This window comes from Macrobrachium rosenbergii, chromosome 4, assembly GCF_040412425.1.
Source record: "Macrobrachium rosenbergii isolate ZJJX-2024 chromosome 4, ASM4041242v1, whole genome shotgun sequence".
NCBI lineage: Eukaryota > Metazoa > Arthropoda > Malacostraca > Decapoda > Palaemonidae > Macrobrachium > Macrobrachium rosenbergii.
In genome coordinates, this window is record NC_089744.1 from 29,962,771 (window position 1) to 29,985,342 (window position 22,572).

The 22,572-nt window shown below is 42.4% G+C and overlaps 1 protein-coding gene across 4 annotated transcripts in view; it reads left to right on the forward strand.

The window, feature by feature from the left end:
- Positions 1-4,293: 4,293 nt before the first annotated feature.
- Positions 4,294-22,572, forward strand: part of LOC136831732 (uncharacterized) — a 175,093-nt gene continuing 156,814 nt past the window's right edge. Inside the window, exons 1-4 of one of the 4 annotated variants that reach the window (XM_067092369.1) lie at positions 4,473-4,601; positions 7,229-7,461; positions 7,794-7,909; positions 15,430-15,617. In XM_067092369.1, the coding sequence (XP_066948470.1) occupies positions 7,795-7,909; positions 15,430-15,617 (303 nt within the window). In that variant the 5' untranslated portion in view covers positions 4,473-4,601; positions 7,229-7,461; position 7,794. Of the gene's footprint in view, positions 4,602-7,228; positions 7,462-7,596; positions 7,910-15,429; positions 15,618-22,572 lie in introns of those variants that run through there. The other 3 variants (XM_067092375.1, XM_067092361.1, XM_067092353.1) reach the window with 3 other exon arrangements.

Below are 22,572 nucleotides of genomic sequence, written 5' to 3' on the forward strand. Positions count from 1 at the left end.
ATGGTCCCCATTAGGCGTGCCAGGGTAGTCCACAGCTCGGACAGGAAAGCGGGCCCCCTGTCTGTTATTTCGTCTGGGACACCGAACCGGCTGATCCAGCTGGAGAGGAGGGCTTCCGCGCACGCACTGGAGGTGGCTTCTTCCATGGGCGTAGCTTTGGGCCGCCTGGTGGAGCGGTCGACGACTGTCAGAAGGTATCTGGCTCCTCCTGATGGGGGAAGAGGACCCACCACGTCGACTTGGATGTGCCCAAAGCATCTCTTTGGCTGGGGGAATTCGCCCACTCCCGATTCAGTGTGCCGTACCACTTTACACTGCATACACTGTCTTGCCCAGGCCATCGCGTCTTTCCGTATCCTGTGCCAGATGAACTTCTCGTCAGCAGCCTGGCTGTTGTCCTTCCAGAGGGGTGGGTTAGACCGTGGATGAAATCGAAGACCAGCTGACGTCTGGAGGCGGGTACCATGGGGAGGGGGCGTCTGGTACTGACATCGCTGAGTAATGTTGATCCTCCTGAGCCAAAGGGCACATCCTTCCACTTCAGCAACGTGACGGCTGTACGGTAGGCTGGGATCTCAGGGTCAGCAGCCTGTTCGGGGGCGAGAGGTCTTCATAGTCGATCCCGAGCTGTACTGAATCAATCTCGATCCTCGAGAGGGTGTCAGCTACCGGGTTCTTCCTGCTGGGGAGGTATTTGATGGTGCAGGTAAACTCCGCGATGGCTGCGAGGTGCCGCTGCTGCCTAGAGGACCATGCGTCCCCCAACTTTGTGAAGGTGTGGACCAGCGGCTGGTGGTCGGTCCAAATTGTGAAGGGCGTCCCCTCCAGGAGGAACTTGAAGTGCCGTACCGCCTGGTACGCTGCGAAGAGTTCCTGGTCTAAGGTGCTGTAGTGGGACTCAGCGGGGTTTAGCCTCCTACTGAAGAAGGCGATGGGCTGAGGGGTCCCTCTGATGACCTGCTCCAGGACAGCTCCGCAGGCGACGTTGCTGGCGTCCGTGGTCAGCTGGAGGGGAGCGTTGGGGTCCTGGTGGACCAAAGATTTTGCTTTGGCAAGGGCGGCCTTCATCAGGAGGAAAGCCTTCTGCTGGTCGGGGCCCCCACACTAAGGTCTTTGGACATCCCTTGAGGACCTCCGTCAGGGGGTCCATGGTGTGAGCAATCCCTGGGATGAATCTTCTGTAGTAGTTGACCATCGTGAGGAATTCTTGTACACCCCTGATAGAGGTAGGGGTGGGGAACTTCTCAATGGCTTCAACCTTCGACAACATTGGGCGGACGCCATCTGGTGATATCTCGTGGCCCAGGAACTCCACTTTCTCGACGCCAAAGGTGCATTTGTCAAACCTGATGATGAGGCCACTTTCCTGCAGGTGCTGCAGGACCTTCTGGATGCGCTGCAGGTGATCCTCACGGGATCTGGAAAAGATTAGGATATTGTCGACGTAGCAGACGCAGAAGTCCAGGCCCCCCTGGATGCTGTCCATCAATCTCTGGAAGGTTGCGCCAGCATTCCTCAGGCCGAAGGTGGAGAAGGCGATGACGTAGGACCCAAAAGGCGTGACGATGGCGGTTTTGGGAATATCCTCCGGCGCTACTGGTACCTGAAAATAAGACTTTATTAGGTCCATTTTGGAAAATATTCTGGCCCCGTGGAAAGAGGCCGTCAGGTCCTGCATGTTTGGCAGGGGGTATTCGCGGGGGATGCGTCCCACACCCCCCGGGTAAATAGCTAAAATCCATGAATACTTAAAACCCCTCTAAAAACACTTAGAACTGCCCATTTTGATAGTTTAAACACAGAAAAACCCTGTAAAAATGCATATACCTGAGTATTTTAATAGTTTTATGACAAAAAGTGCATTTATTCGTGAAAATTATATGAAAATACAGTAATTAGTGAATATTTCTCAGTGAAAAATACCGCGAATGGGCGAATTTTCCATGAATAATGGCTAATATGTTCCACAGAGAAACCTGCGAATGCATGAGTCCGCAAATCATGAGAACGTGAATACGGGGCGTTTACTGTAATGGTATATCCCGTGTTTGGCAGGATTCCTGGGCATCTGACAGAGCTCGGGTTTGAAGACCTCCAGAAACTCCTTCAGTAGGGAACCATACTGGTGGGGTGTGATGGAACAGATGGCGGGCTCCCTGGGGCCTGGCGACAAGGGCAGGGACTGGCAGGACTGGGTGTCCAGCAAGCGTTTGTGGCCGACGTCGACTGCTAGACTGAAATGGGCGAGGAAGTCTACCCCCATGAGTGGAGTCATGATGTCCGCGATGATGAATTGCCAGCTGTACCTCCAGCCAAGGATGGAGATCGACAGGAGCTTGGTGCTGTAGGAGAGGATATGGGGGACCCGTTTGCGGCCGTCAGGGAAGCAGTTGGATCCAGCGGGCGTCTGTGGTCCTCTCCTGCAGGTGGAAACACCGAACTCATGGCTCCAGTGTCGACCAACATCATCCTGCCGGAGATCGTGTTGCGGACGTAGAACCCTAATGGTAAGGGGCCCCTGGGTGTTTTGCTGCTGCTGCCACGGTGGCCTGTGTGGTTGGCCGCTGCCCCCTCTGTTTTTTGAAGGGAAGAAAGGGCAGGGATCTTCGCACCTCCGGGCAGCTCTCTTGGAGACCTTGATGAGAGTGGATTCTAGTTCTTGGAAGGTGGCGGGGCCCGACGTCATCATCAACCAAGGGGCGATCTTCTCATATATCTCCTCTGGGAGGGCGTTAATGGCGATGTCCGCCATCAACACCTCGTCCGTTAGGCCTATCCTGAATTGCCCCTCGACCCTGTAGAACCAGGATGCTGCGTTCTCCCTGGTGAATGGTGGCAGCCGTATGTTAAGGGCCATCTTTGGTTGGTCCGTCAGGGGGGTCATCGTGTGGGGCGCAGGTAGCGGTGTGGAGGTGCGCGCGGAAGGTTGTTGCGAGAGGGAGGTGTCTGCATCCGAGAGGTTTGCGGTAATTTATACATGGTTGGGAATGTCTGCGTCCATGCTCATTTCGCGGCCCCACTTGAAGTGTGAGGGAATACTCGTGCCAATACACGCTGGGAGAGCATGCCATGTGGGTCCGCTAATGATGCCGGCAACCTGCCGATGAGGGTTGGTTAACGCCCAAACGCTTTGTTAGATCTAGTGCCGTAGTTAGTCCCTTAGGGGCATGGATTAGGTTCATCGGGCCAAGACTTAGTCGCCATTTGGGTCCATTAATGGCTAACCACTCCAGGGGTCAACACTGTGAGAGAGGTGCGAAATAATGAGCAGGAAGACAAGTACTGCTAGTTTATTGATGAAGTGAGCTACTTATAAAGCGGGATGCAGATGTCTGCGTACTTCGCAGAGATTGCTGGTACAAAGATTTACAGGTGACCTGAGGTCAAACTAGTTTCTTACAAAAACAGGACAGGTTCATACAGAAAACATAGTGATCAATAATGTCTGACACAGCATAAATAACTCGTTACTTGTACATAAAGCATGATTGTTTGGAAAGACAACAAATATACAGTTTACAATTATGGTGATAAATATATATTTTGATCAACCCTAGGTCGATGTGAAGGCACCGCCGAAAACAGGATGTTCTCTACAGAGAACGCGTTGACTGGGGACTTACAAGCTTTTTCCATATGAATAGGGTTCATGTTCCTAATGATAATAATAATGTAATAATTAATATGGAAGGATTTAGGACAATGAATCATTTGGGCTATCCAGATGAATTCCTAATACAGTGGGCAAGACATTGTAATTCAGGTATTTCATTGGTCTGAAAATTAACCTTTAAACCCTCTTTGGTTTATGATACAGATTCCTCAAAGTTAGTTGTTTGTAATAGAATGGGGAAACAGTCAATCCAAGAATTTATTGTTTTAGCATTTGATGCCATTCCGATATCAACTTTAATTTCAATGACCATTCTGCAAATAGCTTTCTTTGTTATTAAAGGAGAGAAGCATTTATTCTGGTTATTTGTTACAATGTCCAGGATGATGACGTCCAAGCCAGGATGACTTTGAAACTGTTTCAGAGATACATCCTAACTACTACCAATTGTAGGATAGAGCGCTCAACGAAAGAACAACAGCTCATCATTGCAGAACGGAAGAAGGAAATTCTGGATATATATTCATCTGTATGGAATTATTAAAAATAAAGGATTGCAAATCGCGTATGACAAAATCAGTTGAATACACGTGAGACTTCCGAGGAGAGTTAAGAAAAAAGTTAGATCTAGAAACGTAGGAAATGGACAAGGACAGGAGATTTAAAAGGTAGAATAATTTGCTCCCTATTCAAAAAGAATTAATAGTGTTAAAGGTGTTACGATATGGGAAAAGACCAGAGTTCAAAACGGAAAACGAGAGAAGTACGTTAGATACAATAAGTATGGAAGGTGACAAAATAATTTTATAATTGAAATAAACATTGGATAACAGGTAAAGTCAGTTGCAGATACGAGATGGGATAAACTAAAGAATGGTAGGGAATGCTGTGTTAAAAAAGCCTCTGTACTGACTCGAGCAGTTGAGTGTGCGCGGAACTGTGATTGCAGGGTGATCGGCGAAGCACTACGGCCCAGTCCCAAACAAAAGTAGGTTTAACCTGACTAGTATAAGCTCTCTTTTTCAGCTTCTTGATAATTATTAATTTATATATAATCAATTGAACGACCAAGTAAATCCATTGGGAGATTAAAATGCTACCCTGATCGAAAACAACGTAATCGTTGGCTTCTGTAATGACATAATCTCAATGCAAGTACAATATTGTAAGGCAAGCCTAATTAGTCTAGCATTGGGTACAATTACCCTATTTTATTAGTTTATTGTTATAATGTGTGAATTCGTCCATCATTTTTGAGACAAACCACTCGGATTTTTGTTGCCCCCACCCACTGGTTAAAGCAGACCAGACGGCAGTGCCCTTTCTCCTAGGCTGTATTTTAATGCAATGACAAAGACGGATTGGGTAAATTTATTTCCGACAAGGCTAGTTATCATATTTTAATCCTTTCATATCCCACTCCCCCCAACATTCAACGATCCTGGGGCCCCTAGAAACCAAGGGTTTCTTTGTGAAGTAGGAGTGGAATGGACTATCCTAAGCAGATCAGTCCAAAATAAAAAAAAAAAAAAAAACTGTGGCTAAAGCCAGGAAGTAGAGCGAGGACTCTTACCTGGATGGGGAGGGGAGGGAGGTCCAAGTTAAAGTTAAAGGTAGGTTAGGTTAAGTTGCAAAATGCAGTAGAACCAAGTATTAGCTCCGCGTCAGGTATTACCTTGGAAATTGACTTTTTCTATATTTTGGTTGCTTATCGAGAATTCACCGTTATTTTTTGTCGCTTGACTGTAATTAAACTCAGAACTGATGATATTTTTGCTATTGCGCATGTGCAGTGTTATAGGGAAACTTTTGGTAAAAGGTGGAGTTTCCTCCACCAGGCGGTCTGGCGGCCGGAGCCTCCCTGCTAAGTAACACAGCTTACTAGGTTAGGTTAGGTTAATATGGTTCCTTTTATAATAGATTTCCTTAGCCAATCCCTTCTTAAACATGTGGCTCCCTGATGTCTCATATTCATGGAACTGTTCCATACAGTTCATGCAGAGCTAATACTTAGAAATACCTAAAATGCTTATTACAGTTAAGGAGTAGCCAAGGCCAGGCCATATGACCCCTGTGTTGGTAAAACGGAAGACTATTAACGTGGCCTGGATCCCACCATAGCATTTAATGCCTTTTGCTTGTGATTTTGTTTGTATTTAGGCCTTTTGCTTCTTTTTATTATATTTACAGACTCTTGTGTATGTTTTTACATTCATCCTCAAGGGGCTGGTACAGGGTGCCCATTTAACACATACACTGGTAGCTATTGAACCTGAGGGGTGTGATAGTAGTCTTCAGTTTTACCAAGGGGTAGCCTAGGCCAGGCCATGTGACCCCCTAAGTCTACATCGGCTCCTAAAAGTGAAATACAGAGATTAGTATTATCCTAACTGTCCACACTGGGTTTTAATTGGGAAGGGGTTCATCCCTATTTTCCCCATAGCTTTGCATAGAGTATTCCGTAGCACGAGATTATTAGTTAATATATTATTAGTTAATATAGCTAGATGGCATGCATTTCCTCTTTTATTTGCAATCCTGCTAACTGAGTAGCCTTAGTACCTTTAAGAGTTTATGAAGTTTTAATTGGTTAAAACATGATAGATATTATGTAACAAGACAACAGATAACCTCCCGTAAGTGCTCTAGAAAAGTTCATGTATCAAAAATGTTTATATTCTCCCATTTATTGCCTTTTATCTAAGAACTTGCAGAATGGTCACCTTCAGTCAGTAACAGTGAGCTTATATAATTATGTAAGTCTTCATTTTTCTGCTGGAATTCACTTGTCCACTATATTCCTCATGCAAAAAGCACCAAAGAAAACCATTGCCTGATCATTTTAGGCTAGATTTTTAAATTAGGTGTCAGCTGGGAATTAAAGAAACTTATTACCTGTACTGTATTGCTTACTTAAGCTGTAGGTTAGCTATGAATGCAGTAGGAACATATTGGTTAAATATAAAGTACATTAATTGTTGCCAAACACATTAACTTCATATTTGCCAACTAGTTATTGTGTGTCTTATGCATTTTTACTACCATTACTTGTGTAAACAACTTTTTTATTATTATTCACATGCCCTATATCTGGTTGAACTCCAGTGGGAAGTGAGTTTTTGAGCTTTTGCTAAATGCAAAAACAACTTGATGGCTCCTGCAAGAATTGTAAGAAATGCATAACTTACAAGATGAGCAGCCAAAAAAGGTTGCGTGTCACCAATAAAAATTGAAAAAAAGATTATGAAGCTAGATGTGTCAAGGACAGTTAGCCTACATTGTTACATCCTGACCATACTGAACATTGGGCACCAGGACCTACCTTACCTTTGGGAAACTCCCCCTAACCTGGCCTGGAGAGCTGTAAAAAAGAGTGAAGAAGGGGGATGTTCCTTAACCTATTGAACTTTGTCAGACGTTGACCTGGACACTTGACTCCCAAGGCTGAAATTTTCCCCCACCTAACCTGACATAGAGGATCATAAATAAAATCTCCTATCCCTTTACCTTACTGCTCCTTAACATACGGTACAGTTTTAACTTATCCTTACATTAAGACCTTAGGTTTGTTAGCTATGAAAAATACAAATTAATTAAAAATTTTTCATTTTTTAGTATTGTATTGGCCTTGCTGTGACTTCTGCCAACGAGTCCAATTTTTGTTGATCTCCCTTTGCTGGGTAGTCGAGCGTGGGACCATCAGGATCAGTCAGCATCTCCAACAGTTGTAGAATAATGGTTTTTGTTACTAATGTTTCTAGATCTGATCTGGTCAGTGGGTAATGTTCTTTTGGAGTGTGCGTCCAGGAGGAGCCATAGACTTCAGGATAATAAATTTAATTGAAAGTGTATGACAATATGAGAATACAGTATATGTCATGCTTGTATATGCAGTACTGCACTGTGTAGTTTGCATATACTGTCATTTTTAGTAGTTAAGCTTTTTTTTTTTTCCAGAAAATATTTTGTGATTTTATTGTTTTAATTTTTAACAACTTACTGCATTTTTATTGTAAATATAGTGAAACCAGAATTACAAAGTCCTGTTTGTTTCAAGTAACCAAGTCAAACTGTGATGAATAACTGCAATACTTTAGGATTCTTTTATATGTGAGGTGAAATACATGCCTTTTTTCAGATATATAATAGAAATTTATCCCACTTTGTTCATTATCTTTAGGATGCGGGTCGTCGGATTAATATCGGGTGGGAAAGATAGCTGTTACAACCTATTGCAGTGTGTTGCTGCTGGACACGAAGTTGTTGCCTTGGCAAATCTATCTCCATGTCATTCAGGTTAGTTTCTTTTAATGTTGGAAATGTTTTTTCAGAACTATAAATTTGCTGCTAAACACTCTGCAATGCAGACGCTAATTTTCATACAGTATATGTCAAATTTTTGCACAGCTCAAATCTCACAACATTGATATAAGTATTGAAGGTGGTTCAAGGTAGGAGGTTGATTAATATGAGTATGTGTGGGTGAAGGTATTTCATCAGTGAATCGTGAATATCTTGATGACCACAGTATCCCTTGGAAATTTCTAGACATAGGTAACCACTTTGTAGATATGTAGATGTCAGCTATCATGTTTCAATTTGTAACCAGTTTACAGTGTACAGTATTTCATTTAGCTACAAGGCATTGAGAAGTACAGTACTGTAGGCTAATTTGTAAAGCAATGGTATTTGTGTGTGGAACTTGGGAATTTGCTTTTTAAAATGTTTGTTATTGTAGGTTTCTGTTATATGTATGTGTATACTTAATATGGTCAAATACCTTATTTTTATATGCTTTACTCTGCAGAGTTATTGCCAGGTGTTTGAATAAAAAATTGCTTAATAGAGAGACATATAACTTACACTGCTATTTCATATATGAAAAAATGGAAACCTAAGCTACGAGTTTTTGCTAAAATATTATTGTATTCTATATAAGTAACTTACCCAGTAATTACTTAGCTAAGAGTTTCTACTCGAACGGCAGTTAGAATTCTGAATTCCGTGGTAGCGATTCTTTTGTTTTGTGTAGGTGACTATGCTCCGCCCACTTTCGGGGTACAAAAGAGGAACAACATCGCCAACACGACAATTTGTTTCTGCCGCTTGTAGCGTCATCACCGGGTGTTGTTACAGCAGTTTAGAGTTTTTTGGATTCGTAATTTTCTTCCTTGGTGAAGTATTTTTGTAGCTTTTTCTGCATTTTGTTTTTCCACATAGTGACTTTTTAGTGACTTTTGGATTTGGCTTTCACGATTTTGACTTTTCAACTAGTTAGGATATGTCAGACACTAGTAGTTCTAGTTTCTGGTATTGCAGTGAAGGCTGCAATACCCAGATGACAAAATTACGATTCTCACACCTTGTGTTCTGGTTGTAGAGGACAAGTTTGCTCTATTAATTTGACGTGTGATGAGTGCAGGGATTGGGGAGAATAGAAATGGAAAACTTTAAATTCTCGTTTAGCTAAGCTAGAAAGAGATAGAAAGAGGAAAGCAGCCGCTAAAGCTAGCAGGAAGTTAGCTACTCAGGCTTTGACTCCTAGATGGGATAAGGCTGACGTCTGTTAATTCTCCAACTGTTAACTCTTCCCTACCTGCATCAATAAATTCTCCTAAACCACCTACTCCTCCTGGCTCCATCACTTCTGAACCTGATCGCTTCGCCAGCCTTGAGAATAGGTTTGTAGGGGCATCAGTGCATGTCCTGATGGACAAGTTTGAAAACAGTGCTAAAGGTGAAGTGTCAGTGGAGGAGGCGGCTGCTTATCCCGCTAATTCTCCTAGGCGTCTGTCCCTGCCATACTCCCCGCTACATGCGTTTCTCCTCTCCTCAGCGCCGGAGCGAGGTTCTAGCTCACTGCACTTTTCAGGCGAACATTCCAGATTTTGCATAAGCGCCCTGTTCCCTCTGAACATCCCGTATCTGCATAACGCTTTGATAAGCGCCATGAAGCAGACAAGCGCCCTGTAGCAGCCAGGCATCCTGATGCGGCCAAGCACCCTGATGCAGTCAAGCGCCCTGAGGTGGTCGGACACTCTTTCGTCAGAGTGCCCTGAAGCTTCCAATCTTCTCCTAGTGCTTGAGCCCCCTCAAGACTCCAAGCACCCTGCAGCTTCTGATAAACCTTCTCCTGCATTGGACCCAGCTCTTGAGCCTTTGCAACTTAAACTGGATAATATCCTTCATCTTTTACAGAAACCTGCAGCACAGACAGCTCCTGAATTAGGCTCGATTATGTCTCCAGTCTCTTCTGAAGACGAAGAAGGGGAGCAGGACTCGTCTTCTATGCTGTATGCAACACTCCTCAAGTTCCTTCAGCAGCAGTTCCCAGAATTTTTCACTCCCGCCTCTCCTTCCTCTCCAGCTTCGTCTTTCTTGATGAGCAATCAGCCTGTGGATTCGTCAAGTCTTCCTAAGATGCCTCTCTCTTCTTGATCGAAGAAAACCTTTCGCCAAGTAGAGAACTGGCTTTCCGAGAAGAGGGATCAAGGGAAAGCCCGTTTAAGGGTTCCTCCCTCTTGTCTCGCACATATGCGGTACTTGTCGTACGCAATGGGAGAAACTCCTTCCTTGGGAGTGGCTGCCTCCTCCCAGGGGGACTTTTCTACACTCATTGACTTGGGGCGTAGGTCAGCTCTCGCTTCAGCAAAGCCGTTCTTTTCAGCAGTGGAGATGGATCATCTGTTGAAGAGTTTGTTCAAGTCCTTCAAGGTGCTGAGTTCTCTTGACTGGTGTTTGGGAGCAGTTGCCAAGAAGCTTCAAGATCCGGCTTTTTTGGGTGATGAAGTCTCAGAACTGTTTAATTTTCTCTCCTGTGCTGATAAAGCTGTTAGAGATGGCTCACAGGAATTAGCTGCCCTTTATGCCGTGGGCATGCTCAAGAAGTGCGAACTTTGGGTCTCATTTACACCAAAGGGCGTTACGGCCCCACAGAAATTGGCTCTCCTTTTTTCCCCTCTGGATAAATAACATTTGTTTCCACGGCCCACTGTAAGTTAGATTGCAGCGAGTCTACACCAGAAATCAACCCAAGATTTGTTGACCCAATTGATGAAGCGCCAGAGGGACTGGCCTGCCTTGAACCTTCTCAGTCAAACCTTCATTTCCTCTCGAGCAACCAAAGCTGTTTCGTGGAGGAAATCAGAGATCGTGTTCCAGGTGTCAGGGATCAGATAGATTTTCTCTCCGAGCGATCAAGAAATCATCTTCTAAATCATCCTCTCGCAAGTGAGAATTTAGTGCTTCATGCTCCGGTAGGGGCCAGGCTGTGTCTCTTTTGGTAGAGATGGAGCAAAAGAGGAGAGGATTAGTGGGTGGTGAAAGTTTTTGGGGAGGGATACTCTATCCCTTCAAGGAGAATCCGCCATTGACCAACACTCCCGTCGTATTGACGGCTTACTCCGTAGGATTGGAGAGGTATTCAGCCCTATTGATGGAAGTGTCCTCTCTCCTGAGCAAAGAAGCAATAGAATTAGTTAAAAAGGCAGACTCGAAAGGATTTTACACTCGGGGTTGGAGACCGGTGCTCGATGTAAGTGCTTTGAACGTCTTCATAGAAAAAACAAAATTCAACATGGAAACCATCCACTCAGTTCTTGCTTTCATCCGTCAGGAACATTAGATGATCTTCTTGGATATGCAAGATGCCTATTTCCATATTCCGATTCACCTGGACCCAAGGAAATGGCCATGATTCGTTTTCAAGGACCAGATCTATCAATTTCGAGCACTTTGTTTTGGTTCCTGGAGTGCCCACCAGTTTTTAGTGTTGGGTAGTGGTCTTGTTTTTTATCCCTTAACCCTTAATCATTGTTTAATTATGGTGTAGGTGACTGTTGTCTGGCGTATTATTTTTGTGGTGCTGTGCCCAGGGCAGGGGCAATTATGTATGCTTTGCCAGCCTTCGGTGTACACCTTCGTCACAAAGCTTGATCTTATACTTCGTCAGCCTTCAGAGTACTCCTTCGCTGCGAAGTGTCCCACTTAAGTGGAGGAGCATATGGCCATGCCGCCACGTCACTACAGGTTGAGATGAGCACCACCAGAGGCAGTATCAACCTGCAGCAGCTCTCTCACCAGGTAAGGAACAATAATTATCTCATCAATTGTAACTTAAGCCTCTGTCCATGATTCCCCGCCACCTTTCAGTGTGGAATCAGCTAAGTAATTACTGGGTAAGTTACTTACGTAAAAATAATATTTTTATGATAAAATTAAGATTTTATATACAGTAAACCCCCCGTATTCACGTTCCCATGATTCACGGACTCACAAATTCGCGGGTTTCTCTGTGGAACATATCTAGCCATTATTCGCAGAAAATTTGCCCATTCGCTGTATTTTTCACTGAGAAATATTCAGTAATTACTATATTTTCATATAATTTTCATGATTAATGCACTTTTTGTGATAAAACTATTAAAGTACTCAGGTATATGCATTTTTACAGGGATTTTCTGTGTTTAAACTGTCAAAATGGGCAGTTCTAAGTGTTTTAAGAGGGGTTTTAAGTATTCGTGGATTTTAGCTATTTGCGGGGGGGTGTGGGACGCATTCCCCGCGAATATGGGGGCTTCACTGTATAAAACTTAATTTTATCATAAAAATGTCATTTTTCACCTTTTTTTTTAGAAAAAATTGATTTGTTGCATGACACCCATGATAGTTCTTTATGATAGCCTAATCCATGGTAGTGCAGTCTCCAGACACATCCTAGAAGAAGGGGCCCACTTTCCATATACTGTATCAGAATATGCATCTGGCTCCTTAGTGCACCTGGTGGTAGAACTTGTCATAATGTCAGGTTCTGGTGTGTGTGATATCTGAGATTGCTGTACCAGTTCTGCCTAATCAGCTTAGTTATCAGGAAGACATTGCCTTGTATCAGAGTTATGAGGCATTATTCTGAGAGACCAGTTTCTTTTGGGAAGGGGAATTGTGTTTATTTTTTATCTACCAGTGCAGTTAAATGAGATTTGTTTCTACACAAATTCAAACCTTTGGTCCTCCCATAGGATTTAGCGTGTGAATGCAAGCTGGAATGGCTGTTTAACTTTCAGACAAGGTCATTAATTACTGACAGTGGGGGGGTGAAGCCCCGCCCACTTGTCGGTCTGCACTCCACTTTGATTTTGGCTGCTGTCGTGTGAAGATATCTCAGCGCTTCTTTGCTCAACTGCTGTTTGCTTTCTGTTTTATGTTTTTGTTTTATATTTCTGTGTGATTATTGTTTTTTTGTTATACATATTTACAAACCCCTTACCACTTTAGCATTTTATGGAGAGCAGCTGCCCAGGGAAGGACAGACCGTGTAGTGTTCGGTTTCTCTCCTTTATTGAGGTTGACCCTCATTCATTATTGTATGCCACACCATGACGTGAGTGCAATCAAAACAACTAACCCGACTTCTATTTCAGGTGTTATGGAGGCTGAGGGCCTTAGAGAGTTACTGTATGTGCCACTCGAGGTCTCTCGTAGGAAGTGAGGGCCTTTGAGCTTATTGATCACTCGTAGGCTATGAGGGTCATGCCGGTATCTGCTCCAACAGTTACAGCTTACCAGCCATGGGGCTGCTAGCTGTAGGACTGCTCCTCTTCCTTGGTGGCCCCTCATGCAGCATTGGGCATGTGCTCCCAGGTGCTGTGATATATGTCGTGCTTGGGTGATGTTCTCTTCTACATGCTGTTGCTGAAGGCCGTGCTTGACAAGATCAAGAAAAGGAGAAGGAAGTCGTCATCATTGTCTTCACCTTTGTCTCTGCCATCGAGTGCTGTCACCTCCTTCCCTTGTTTTTCCAAAGCTAGCAAGTGGAGGAAGAGGACGAGGAAGGTAAGGTGCCTCATCCGCTGGGAGCTCTACAAGGCTTCCCATGGCAAACCCTCTTTTTGCAGAGAGGGCTGATGGTCTCTCACTAGTGTGAGTATCACTGTTCCTGTTGCCTAGCACATGGGTACAAACACTGCCCAGGGTTCTCTGGACCCCCTGTATCCAGTACTGGCCCTGCACTGATACCGCCCCAATAGCCTGTTTACCTTGGACATGTTTTTCCATGGATCTTGTTGTGCATGCCCAACAAGTTGTTTGGTTATCCAGCTCCTGTGGGGGACAAATGTATCTCATCTAAGGTGTTCGATAAGCAAGAGAGGACGTGTATGAGTGACAGGTCTCCTCCCTTTTCTCTCTTAGGACAGAGTGGCAGGTAGTGAGCCGTCACATGCTGGATGGACGAGTTTTGCAGATAACTACATGACTGGGGCATCCTGGCCTTCATCATTTTCGTAGATTGATTGGATGCATGTCCCGCCTCTCTCCAGACTTGGGGAGAGTAGGATCAATAATGAAACACACCCATTGGTTTTATTGGCAAGTTTTATTGTCTCTGGCACTCTTGGGTTCTTCCAAGCCTTATTCAAAATAGTGATGCAACTCATTACTTTAAGCCCAGAAACCTAGCAGTTGCAGCATCCCATATGTCCAACAAGCTAGACGTGCAGGATTCCTTTGTCAGCTCTTCCAGACCAGGAAGGTATTCCCGAATGGGTAGAACCCACCAGTCGGTTCAGAGATTTACCGAGACTCAACCCTCCAATAAGTAAGTCAACTATGTAAAGGACAAGGATTTGTATTTGGGTAAGAACAGATAGCAGATTTTTAAAGTGATTCGTATTTTTCTTAACATACAAGCCTGAAGATCTTTACATTTATGGCCCTCCCCTCATTTTGATATCTGGACCAAAAGACAAAGTGGAGTGCAGACAATGAGTGGGTGGGCTTTCCACCTACTGTCAGTAGTTAACGACCTTGTTTGAAAGTTAAACAGCTGTTCCAGCTCGCGTTTGTAAGCAAATCCTATCTAAAGACCTTCAGGTTTGTATGTTAGGAAAAATACAAATTATTTTAAAAATTTGCTATTTTTCCAAAAATATGATATTATTTTGGTTAGGGCAGGGTATATGTCATGCATACTCTCCACTAACAGGGCGGGCATCCAGTCTTAAGGTCAAGGGTCATGTGCTTAAGCCTGTTGCAACTTCTAAGACTTTTGAAATGACTGTGAATATGGCAACTGAGAGGTCTCTTCCCACTTTTATCAGATTTTACTCTGGTATTTTAGTGAACAGATCCTTTGATTATTACTCCCTTGGTCTTTAGTAATTGCAGGTCATGTTTTGTCTTAACCCAGAAATAAAGGTTTCCTCTGAGCCTTAGGCATAGACCTTCCAAAGGTACCTGCTCTTACACATCACTATTATGGAAAGCATCACTAACCTTGTTCTTCTAAAATTGGGTATTAAAAGAAGATACAACCTACAACCATACAGTACTAATAAGGCCTAGTTGAAGTCATGACTCCTTGTAAGCCTCAAGTCTTCTGTTGGAAATAGTTATTTTCAACTGACAGTGTCACTGACTGAGCACCCATGCATACTTCTGTAAACCACCAAAGATGTGAGTACTGAAGACATTCCACCCAGGTTGCTACTCATGCTATTAGGAAGCAGTGTGTTTGTCCTGAAACAATACTATATTTTTCTTTATAATTAGATTAATTTTTTCACATGCAAACTTGTTACTTTACAAAAATTTGCCCACCTCCATACTTATCCAAATTGCAGTTGATTCAGAGTGCAGACGATGATCAATTCTACCAATGGGCAAGAGACCAGGATGCATACTTTGACAAGGGAAAGCATAATTTGTCATCTTCTGGGAAATTTCTGAAGATTGCACTATCACTGATTAGGGTATATTGTAAAGTGATGTACTTTTAGGTGAAAAATTATTTTATGATAATTACATTTTTAACTTTACAGACGAACTTGACAGTTATATGTATCAGAGTGTGGGGCACATGGGTGTTGGAATGTATGCTGAGGCTGTTGGTGTACCCCTGTTCCGCCGTAATATAGAGGGATCATCCTTGAACACCACAACCATAGCATATACCCCAACTGAGGGAGATGAAGTGGAGGATTTATTTTTATTGCTGAAAGAAGTTAAGGTGAGGTTATATGTAATACTTGCCTGTGAATAAGAATAGAATTAACAGTTTTATGTTAATGAATGTGTATATAGCATTGGTAAGATCTTAAATTTGCATTAGTATATAAAAACATATCTTTATTGGGTATTAGCATTCATAGGATGTTGAAGGTTCCAACTGAGCATTGAGACACTTTTGCTATAGGTTTGGGATCCTCCTATATAGAAATGAAATAAATAGAAGACTTGTGAGACCATATCAAGTTGTCTAAAGAGACTTCAGTGTGTGGTTACCAGGGTACCTTGGAAGAGCAAAAGTTGAGAAGTGAATGAAAATTCATATCAGGTTAACCAGGTGTGAATTTTCTGGTTGTGTTGGATAGCATTACTGTATTCAAACCCTTCTAACTGTTAGTAATGGTGGAGAACCCAAAGCATGATGGTATTTATGGTTTATGAGGCTCAGAAAGCAATGTAATTTTAGTCCTTACTGCTGTACCCCTCCACATAAGACATGCATGCATGTCAGTTTCCCCAGTACACATTTTCTGTTGAATGGGCAATGGCTTAGAATACTTAAAACAGCCTCACCCTTCTACCTTTGATTAGCAGTGGGATCTGTGGCTAGCTGGTAAAGAAATGCCTAATACTTGTCATTTCATCCCCTGTTTGCTTTGTTTTGCATCTCTGTTGTTTTTCATCATTACTGTACTGTCAGATGCATAAGATATGTATATCCACCAGTAATTAGTAAATGAAGAATGTATCTCTCTCTCTCTCTCTCTCTCTCTCTCTCTCTCTCTCTCTCTCTCTCTCTCTCTCTCTCTCTCTCTCTCTCTCTCTCTCTTGCTGGATTTACAGGAATGTAATATTGAAATTAACTAAGTAATCCAGGCATTTTTGCCTGTATGACATTGATTGTATTTACTGTACTCTTTGGTGAAGATAGACACAGGTCCAGTTTCAAATCATGGTTTTTTAACAGTGGCAATAGCACTAGTGAATGTAGTAGTATGGTGGTATTTGTAATGCACATAATGTTAATGTTTTCGCATATTAAGCCAAAATTTTTTAAATGAGTCTTACCTCTCTATTATGATAGCTGTGCAGTATTCCCCGTGTCAGGCAGGGGGATGATGGAGTGTGAACAGTAATTAATAAGTTCATGTAGTTTGAATTGTCTATTGACCTATCCCTTTTGGGTGGTTTGAGCGTGTATAGTTTTCCCCGTTCAGTTTTTCCTCTGTTGTCAGCCTGCGAGGACGCATTAAAGAGTGTATACATGATTTTGTTGATGATTAGATAGTTTTCTGGATTAGGTTTGGTTTTGGTTCTGTTGTCAGCCTGTGAGGACGCATTAAAGAGTGTATACATGATTTTGTTGATGATTAGATAATTTTGTGGATTAGGTTTGGTTTTTCTTGGTTTTTGTCATTATATAGGATGTCATCCAAAGAGGAGAAAGATAAGTTGTTTCGAGTCTGTAAGGTAAGAGAATGCAATACCTAGCTTTACTCTTCAGCTTACGATGGTCATAATGAATGTGTTAAGTGTAGGAACAAGGATTGCTGTGATCAGTGTATTGTTGGTCAGAGGAAGTAATGAATGTTTATTGAAAGTATTGTCACGAGTGTTCCAAGTATCTGATTATTACATTACTAATCATAGAATTCAAATCTTACCTCACTTACAACCAGATACCTGAACTCTCATAACAATAAAAATATGACTGAGTACTCTAAAGGTAACAGTGATCTGTCAACAGAGTTTATCAATAAAAGTGTGAGGTATCAATATTTAAACAAGAAATATACTAAAGCAAAAGGGCATCACTCCATTATTGTAATTGTATCACCAAGTTTGAGTCACTTCAGCAAAACTAAAGGAACAAAATGTCTATCTCTCTGCTTCATTTTCAAAAATTATTCCTACCACTGGTGGTTAATAAATGAAGCATTATTGTAAAAAACTTTAAATATAAAAATTAATTTTTAATTCAAAATTAATAAATCAAAATTCACAATTTTACTTTGAATAAAAATTACTATTACTTGAAATAAAAATTTGCAATCTTAATTAATGCTTGAATTTAGATAAACAAAATCAAATCATCAAATATGTTAAACAAAATTAATTAAGCAAAAGTTAAACTGCTAAGAAGCACTTAAGAAAACTAAGCAAATAATTAGAAACTACAAGAACATACAAAAGTACACAAAAATTAAATAAATTCACCAAAAAATCTTACTTAATTGACCAGTCTAAGAAACACATCAATTTAAACAACACTCACTAAATTTCAACTCACTGTGAATAACAGGTTTTTATTTGAATTATAAGCTTTTAACCATGGTTAAACTTGTAAAATTCACTTTACCTTACACAAGCTTGTGAAAGCTTTCACAAGATTACCCCAGATGCTACAGCTTTTCACTAAACACACTTTCCTGATAGGTGCCGTTGCTGGGAAAACGCTAATCACTACGGTTATCAGATCTTAAAAGCTAAGATTAATACCAGTGACCACAATAAATTTACGTTACATTATAAACTTCTCTCTCTTGAAGAGAGAGAAAGAGAATGATGTCATCTAAAACATTTTGGGAACAAGATTCATGGAACATTCTAAAACGTTTTGGGACCAGGATACGTCCTAGAAACTATATGATGCAATTGCCACGCACAAGAATTCTTCCCAATAATTCTCAACAAGGTGTACGTGACTTTAAGGCAAAACGTTTTGGACAAGATCTCAATGGGATCGATACAACATGCACGTGGCTAATTATATGATTGACATATTTAGAAAACAGACTAAGAGTGCAAGTCTCCAACTGTCAACACATTTATCACTCCTAATAACAACCCAGCCACCTGGTCTGGTCTGACGTAATCTTTCTCTCCCACTGTTGCGTTATTATTAAGAAATACATATATTATTAATTTTAAAATATGCTGTTAAGTTATCTAAATCATTAATATTTGTGAGATCTGACATTACAGAGACAACATTTTTACATAACTATTATTAATATACAGAATACACTACACAATACCCCTTGTATAAAAAAAAAATCATACGACAATTACAAGGCATATCATAATATTCTGGAAAAATCATACTTTATACATTTTACAAAAGAGTATTATGAGATTATGTACAAGCAGATGCAAGAAGCAGATAAGAATAGGAAAAGACAGAAAAAATACCCTAACTCTAGGACAGGAAGTGAGTTTAGGAGTAAGTCTTATCTTTTCACAACCTTTCAGATAGCAGCTCTTCTTGCTCTCCCTGTTTTCTTAGTAGTGCTTCTCTTTCAAAATTTTATTCTCCTTTCAATGCTTCCCATATTGTTCAGGATGTGAGGTTTGGCAAATTAGAAGTTGATGTAGCTATTCTTAGGGCTTCATTTGAAAAGGTTATGGAGGTAACCTCCTTGACACTTGCTACTTTACCGTCCCAATTTAGTCTTCCTTTTTCAGGCTCCCCCTTGTGGCAGAGGAAGTGCCAATGTCCTCCCTCCTTGTTAGCTCCTGTGATGCTCCTTCTGCTGTTGGAGGTGCAGGGAAGTTGGGTATGTCCAGGAGTGGAAGTGGTTTGTGCCCATTGTCTTCTTCATCTGGCCAGCCTGGCATGTATCGTGCAGATTGGCATTCGGTCACTAAAAAATAAGCACAGCAAGATCAAGGGAAGTTCGCGCAGGCAGGAGGTAGATATGCTAGATAAGGATAAGCACTCATTCAGTATCTGATTCAGTATCCCCTAGACTGTGTGCTCCTAGCAGTCCCTGTCTGGGATCTTCCTGTAGTCTTCCTTTGCAAGAGGATTCAATATTCTCTTCAAGGTGTTCTCCTGACGATAGGCATTTGCCTGACATTGGAAGCTCTCTTATCAGAAGGCACGTGCCTGCCATTGGACATGTGCTTAACAACAGGAACTCGCCTGATGCTGAACACTTCTCTAGCACTAGGCTTTCTCTTAGTGCCAGAAGCTCACATTCTTCCTCTCATTCTCCCAGGCGATCTGGCTATGCCAGTTTGTCTTCACATTTTTTGTCTAACGTGAGGGAGTTTCATGCGAGTAGCCACATTGAGTGTGTGAATGCATTTGTTCGCCATGTTCTCCTTCCTTTCTGAGGCATTCTCACCAACTTTTGGTGCCTCATAAGACAGTGCTAGTTTCTCGCACAGATTTGAGAAGTAGGAGCTTCTGCTGTTCATCTCGTTCTGTCTTGAGGTCGCTGTTGGCAATATGTAAGGCATGGACACCTTATTGTAGTTCCCACTGCCTTCAGGCATTGCGCTTCCAGTCTCGGTCTTCTTCTTTGTTGCCTCGTAGGAATTTTCTTCAACTGTGTTTGACATTGCATATGCCTCAGGCTGCTTCCCAGTCGCCGAGGCAGGGATTCGAGGAATTCCCAAACCTCTTTTAGGCAGTCTCAGTTGCTTTTTCAGTGCAGAGGTTCAGCACATTCGCCTGTTAGATAAGCAGTTTTATATAAGTAACTTACCAAGTAATTACATAGCTATAGTTTCCACTTAATGGCAGCTTAGATTCAAAATTTTGTGGGTAGTGCTTCAGTATACAGTAGTTTGTGTAGGTAATCAGCCTATCCCACTAACAGAATATTGGAATGACCTAGCAAACAATTCTCATTCATTTCCTGCCGTCCGTGGTGGCAACACCTGGTCTGGCGGTAGCTTTTTTCATTATTTTCCGGTTATTTTACCGGTTTCGAATGGAGGATTCGTCAAATCAACCATCGGAACATACATATTGTAGCCTTCAAGCTGAAATCTTTCAGGGTGAGTTTTTTTCTTATTTTGTTTTACGTTGATTCAGTCATCATCGAGCCGCTGGTAAATGACTCCATTTGCATAGACGGTTTGTTTACCGGTTAGGTTTCTGGCGACGCCGATAATAGTTTTGCTTTAAAAGTAATTCTTGGATGTTGTGACATTCTATTATAAAAGTAAATTGTATGTTACGCATTTTCATTAGGCCATAACTTTGGCAATTTATGAATTGTTTTCTGGCTATAAATAACTAGTGAGCCATCGGTAATAGTTTTGTTTTTAAAAGTAAAATTCCCGAGTGTTACGACACTCCATTACAAAGTAGTTGGGCTAGACACACTATTATAAAATAATTGATGTATGTTAGGCCTTTCATTAGGCCATAACCTTTGCAATTTATGAATTATTTCACAGCCTTAATATATTAGTGAGCTGTAAATAATAGTTTTGCCTTAAAAGTAATTCTTGGATGTTACGGCATTTCATTATAAAGTAATTGGCATATGTTATGCCTTTTCACTAGGCATTAGCTTTTGCAATTCATGAACTGTTTACTGACCATAGGCTGCTGGTGAGACGCCGATAATGTTTTTGCTTTAAAGTAATTTCCAGATGTTACGACCTTGCATTACTATCTTTCATTAGCCCATAATTTTGGCAATTTATAATTTGTTTATCGGCCACATGCTTCCTGCAAGTCACCGATAATTGCCTTGAAAGTAGTTCTCGGGTATTTTGCCATTTCATTAAGCCTGTAACTTTTGCAATTATGATTTATTTACTGGACCTATGCTTCCTGGAAGCCTCCAGTAAATAAATTTTTGACATAACCATCACACCTTCCTTTGCAGAACTCAAAGTGCTAGGCAGAAAGTAGTAAGGAGAGAATTGGGGGTTTTTTGTTGGTGGCTACGAGTTGACATTCTCTACGGCCGGGAACCAGCTCACGCTACGAACCTTGCTGGCACCGACCTCGGGTGCCAGCTTCGCCCCCAGCACCCTCTCTCATGCGCTCAGCACCAGCACTAGCTCCCTAGCGCTAATTCTCTCCTACTAGCTGTCTTACCACATCCTCCCACACCTGGCTCCCTTGCTCCTTTGCCAGTCTTGTGTCTTGGTTAACAGATATTAACCTTGTTATAGTGAAGTTTAGTGCAGTGGAGGCGGTGACTACTCGTCCCCCGATGCTCCTAGACTGACAGTCCCTGTCAAACTTCCCTGCAAACCTGGGAGGAGGCAAACTGGGAGTCCAAGGGGGGTTGGGGGGTTTCACATGGGTTGTTACCCCCTCAGTCAAGCCTGTTGCGGTCCCAGGTATTGGCAGACAGCCGCTGGAAAGGCGTCTTGTTGGATGTGTAGTGGAGGAAGTAACTATCTGGCCCTATCAGATTACATAAACCCAGTCCCTGTCAAACTCCCCTGCAAACCTGGGAGGAGGCATACTGTCGGTCCATGTGAGTATGAAAAGGTTTTGTCCCCTGATAGTTAGCCCTCAGTCGAGCCTGTTGTCCTCAGGTCTCGACAGACAGCCATTGAAAAGGTGTCCATGAAGATGTGCTTACCTTGGCCGTAGTGGCACCGATGACATTTTTTTCAGTTTACAGATCCCAGTGTGAACAAGATTAGTATTCCAGTGTGGACAAGAGGCTCCATTGACACTTTTGGGATCCCAATGTGGTTAGTTGTGGATCAAAGTGTAGAATAGTGACGCCAGTGGTGTTTTTTTCAGATTTATCTCAGCCATTGTAAAGATACATTCCCCAGTTTTATTGCATCAGCGGTTGTCGTCATTGCTCTCTGAATCTGGACAGAGTCAGAGAGCGCCCAAGTTTCGAGTGCCCAAGTTCCAAGCTACCTAGTTCTGTGTTCCGAGTTCCAAGCTTCCAACTTCTGAGCACCCAAATTCCGAGCTCCCAACTTCTGAGCTCCCAAGTTCTGAGTTCTGAGCTCCCAAGTTCCGAGCTCCCGAGTTTCAAGCGCCCAAGTTCCGAACGCCCAAATTCCGAGCTCCCAACTTCTGAGTGCCCAAATTCCGAGTTTTGAGCACCCGAGTTCTGAGCTCCCAAGTTCCAAGTGCCCAAGTTCCGAACTCCCGAGTTCCGAGCTTCCAACTTCTGAGCACCCAAATTCCAAGTTCCAAGCGCCCAAGTTCTGAACTCCAGAGTTCCGAGTTCCGA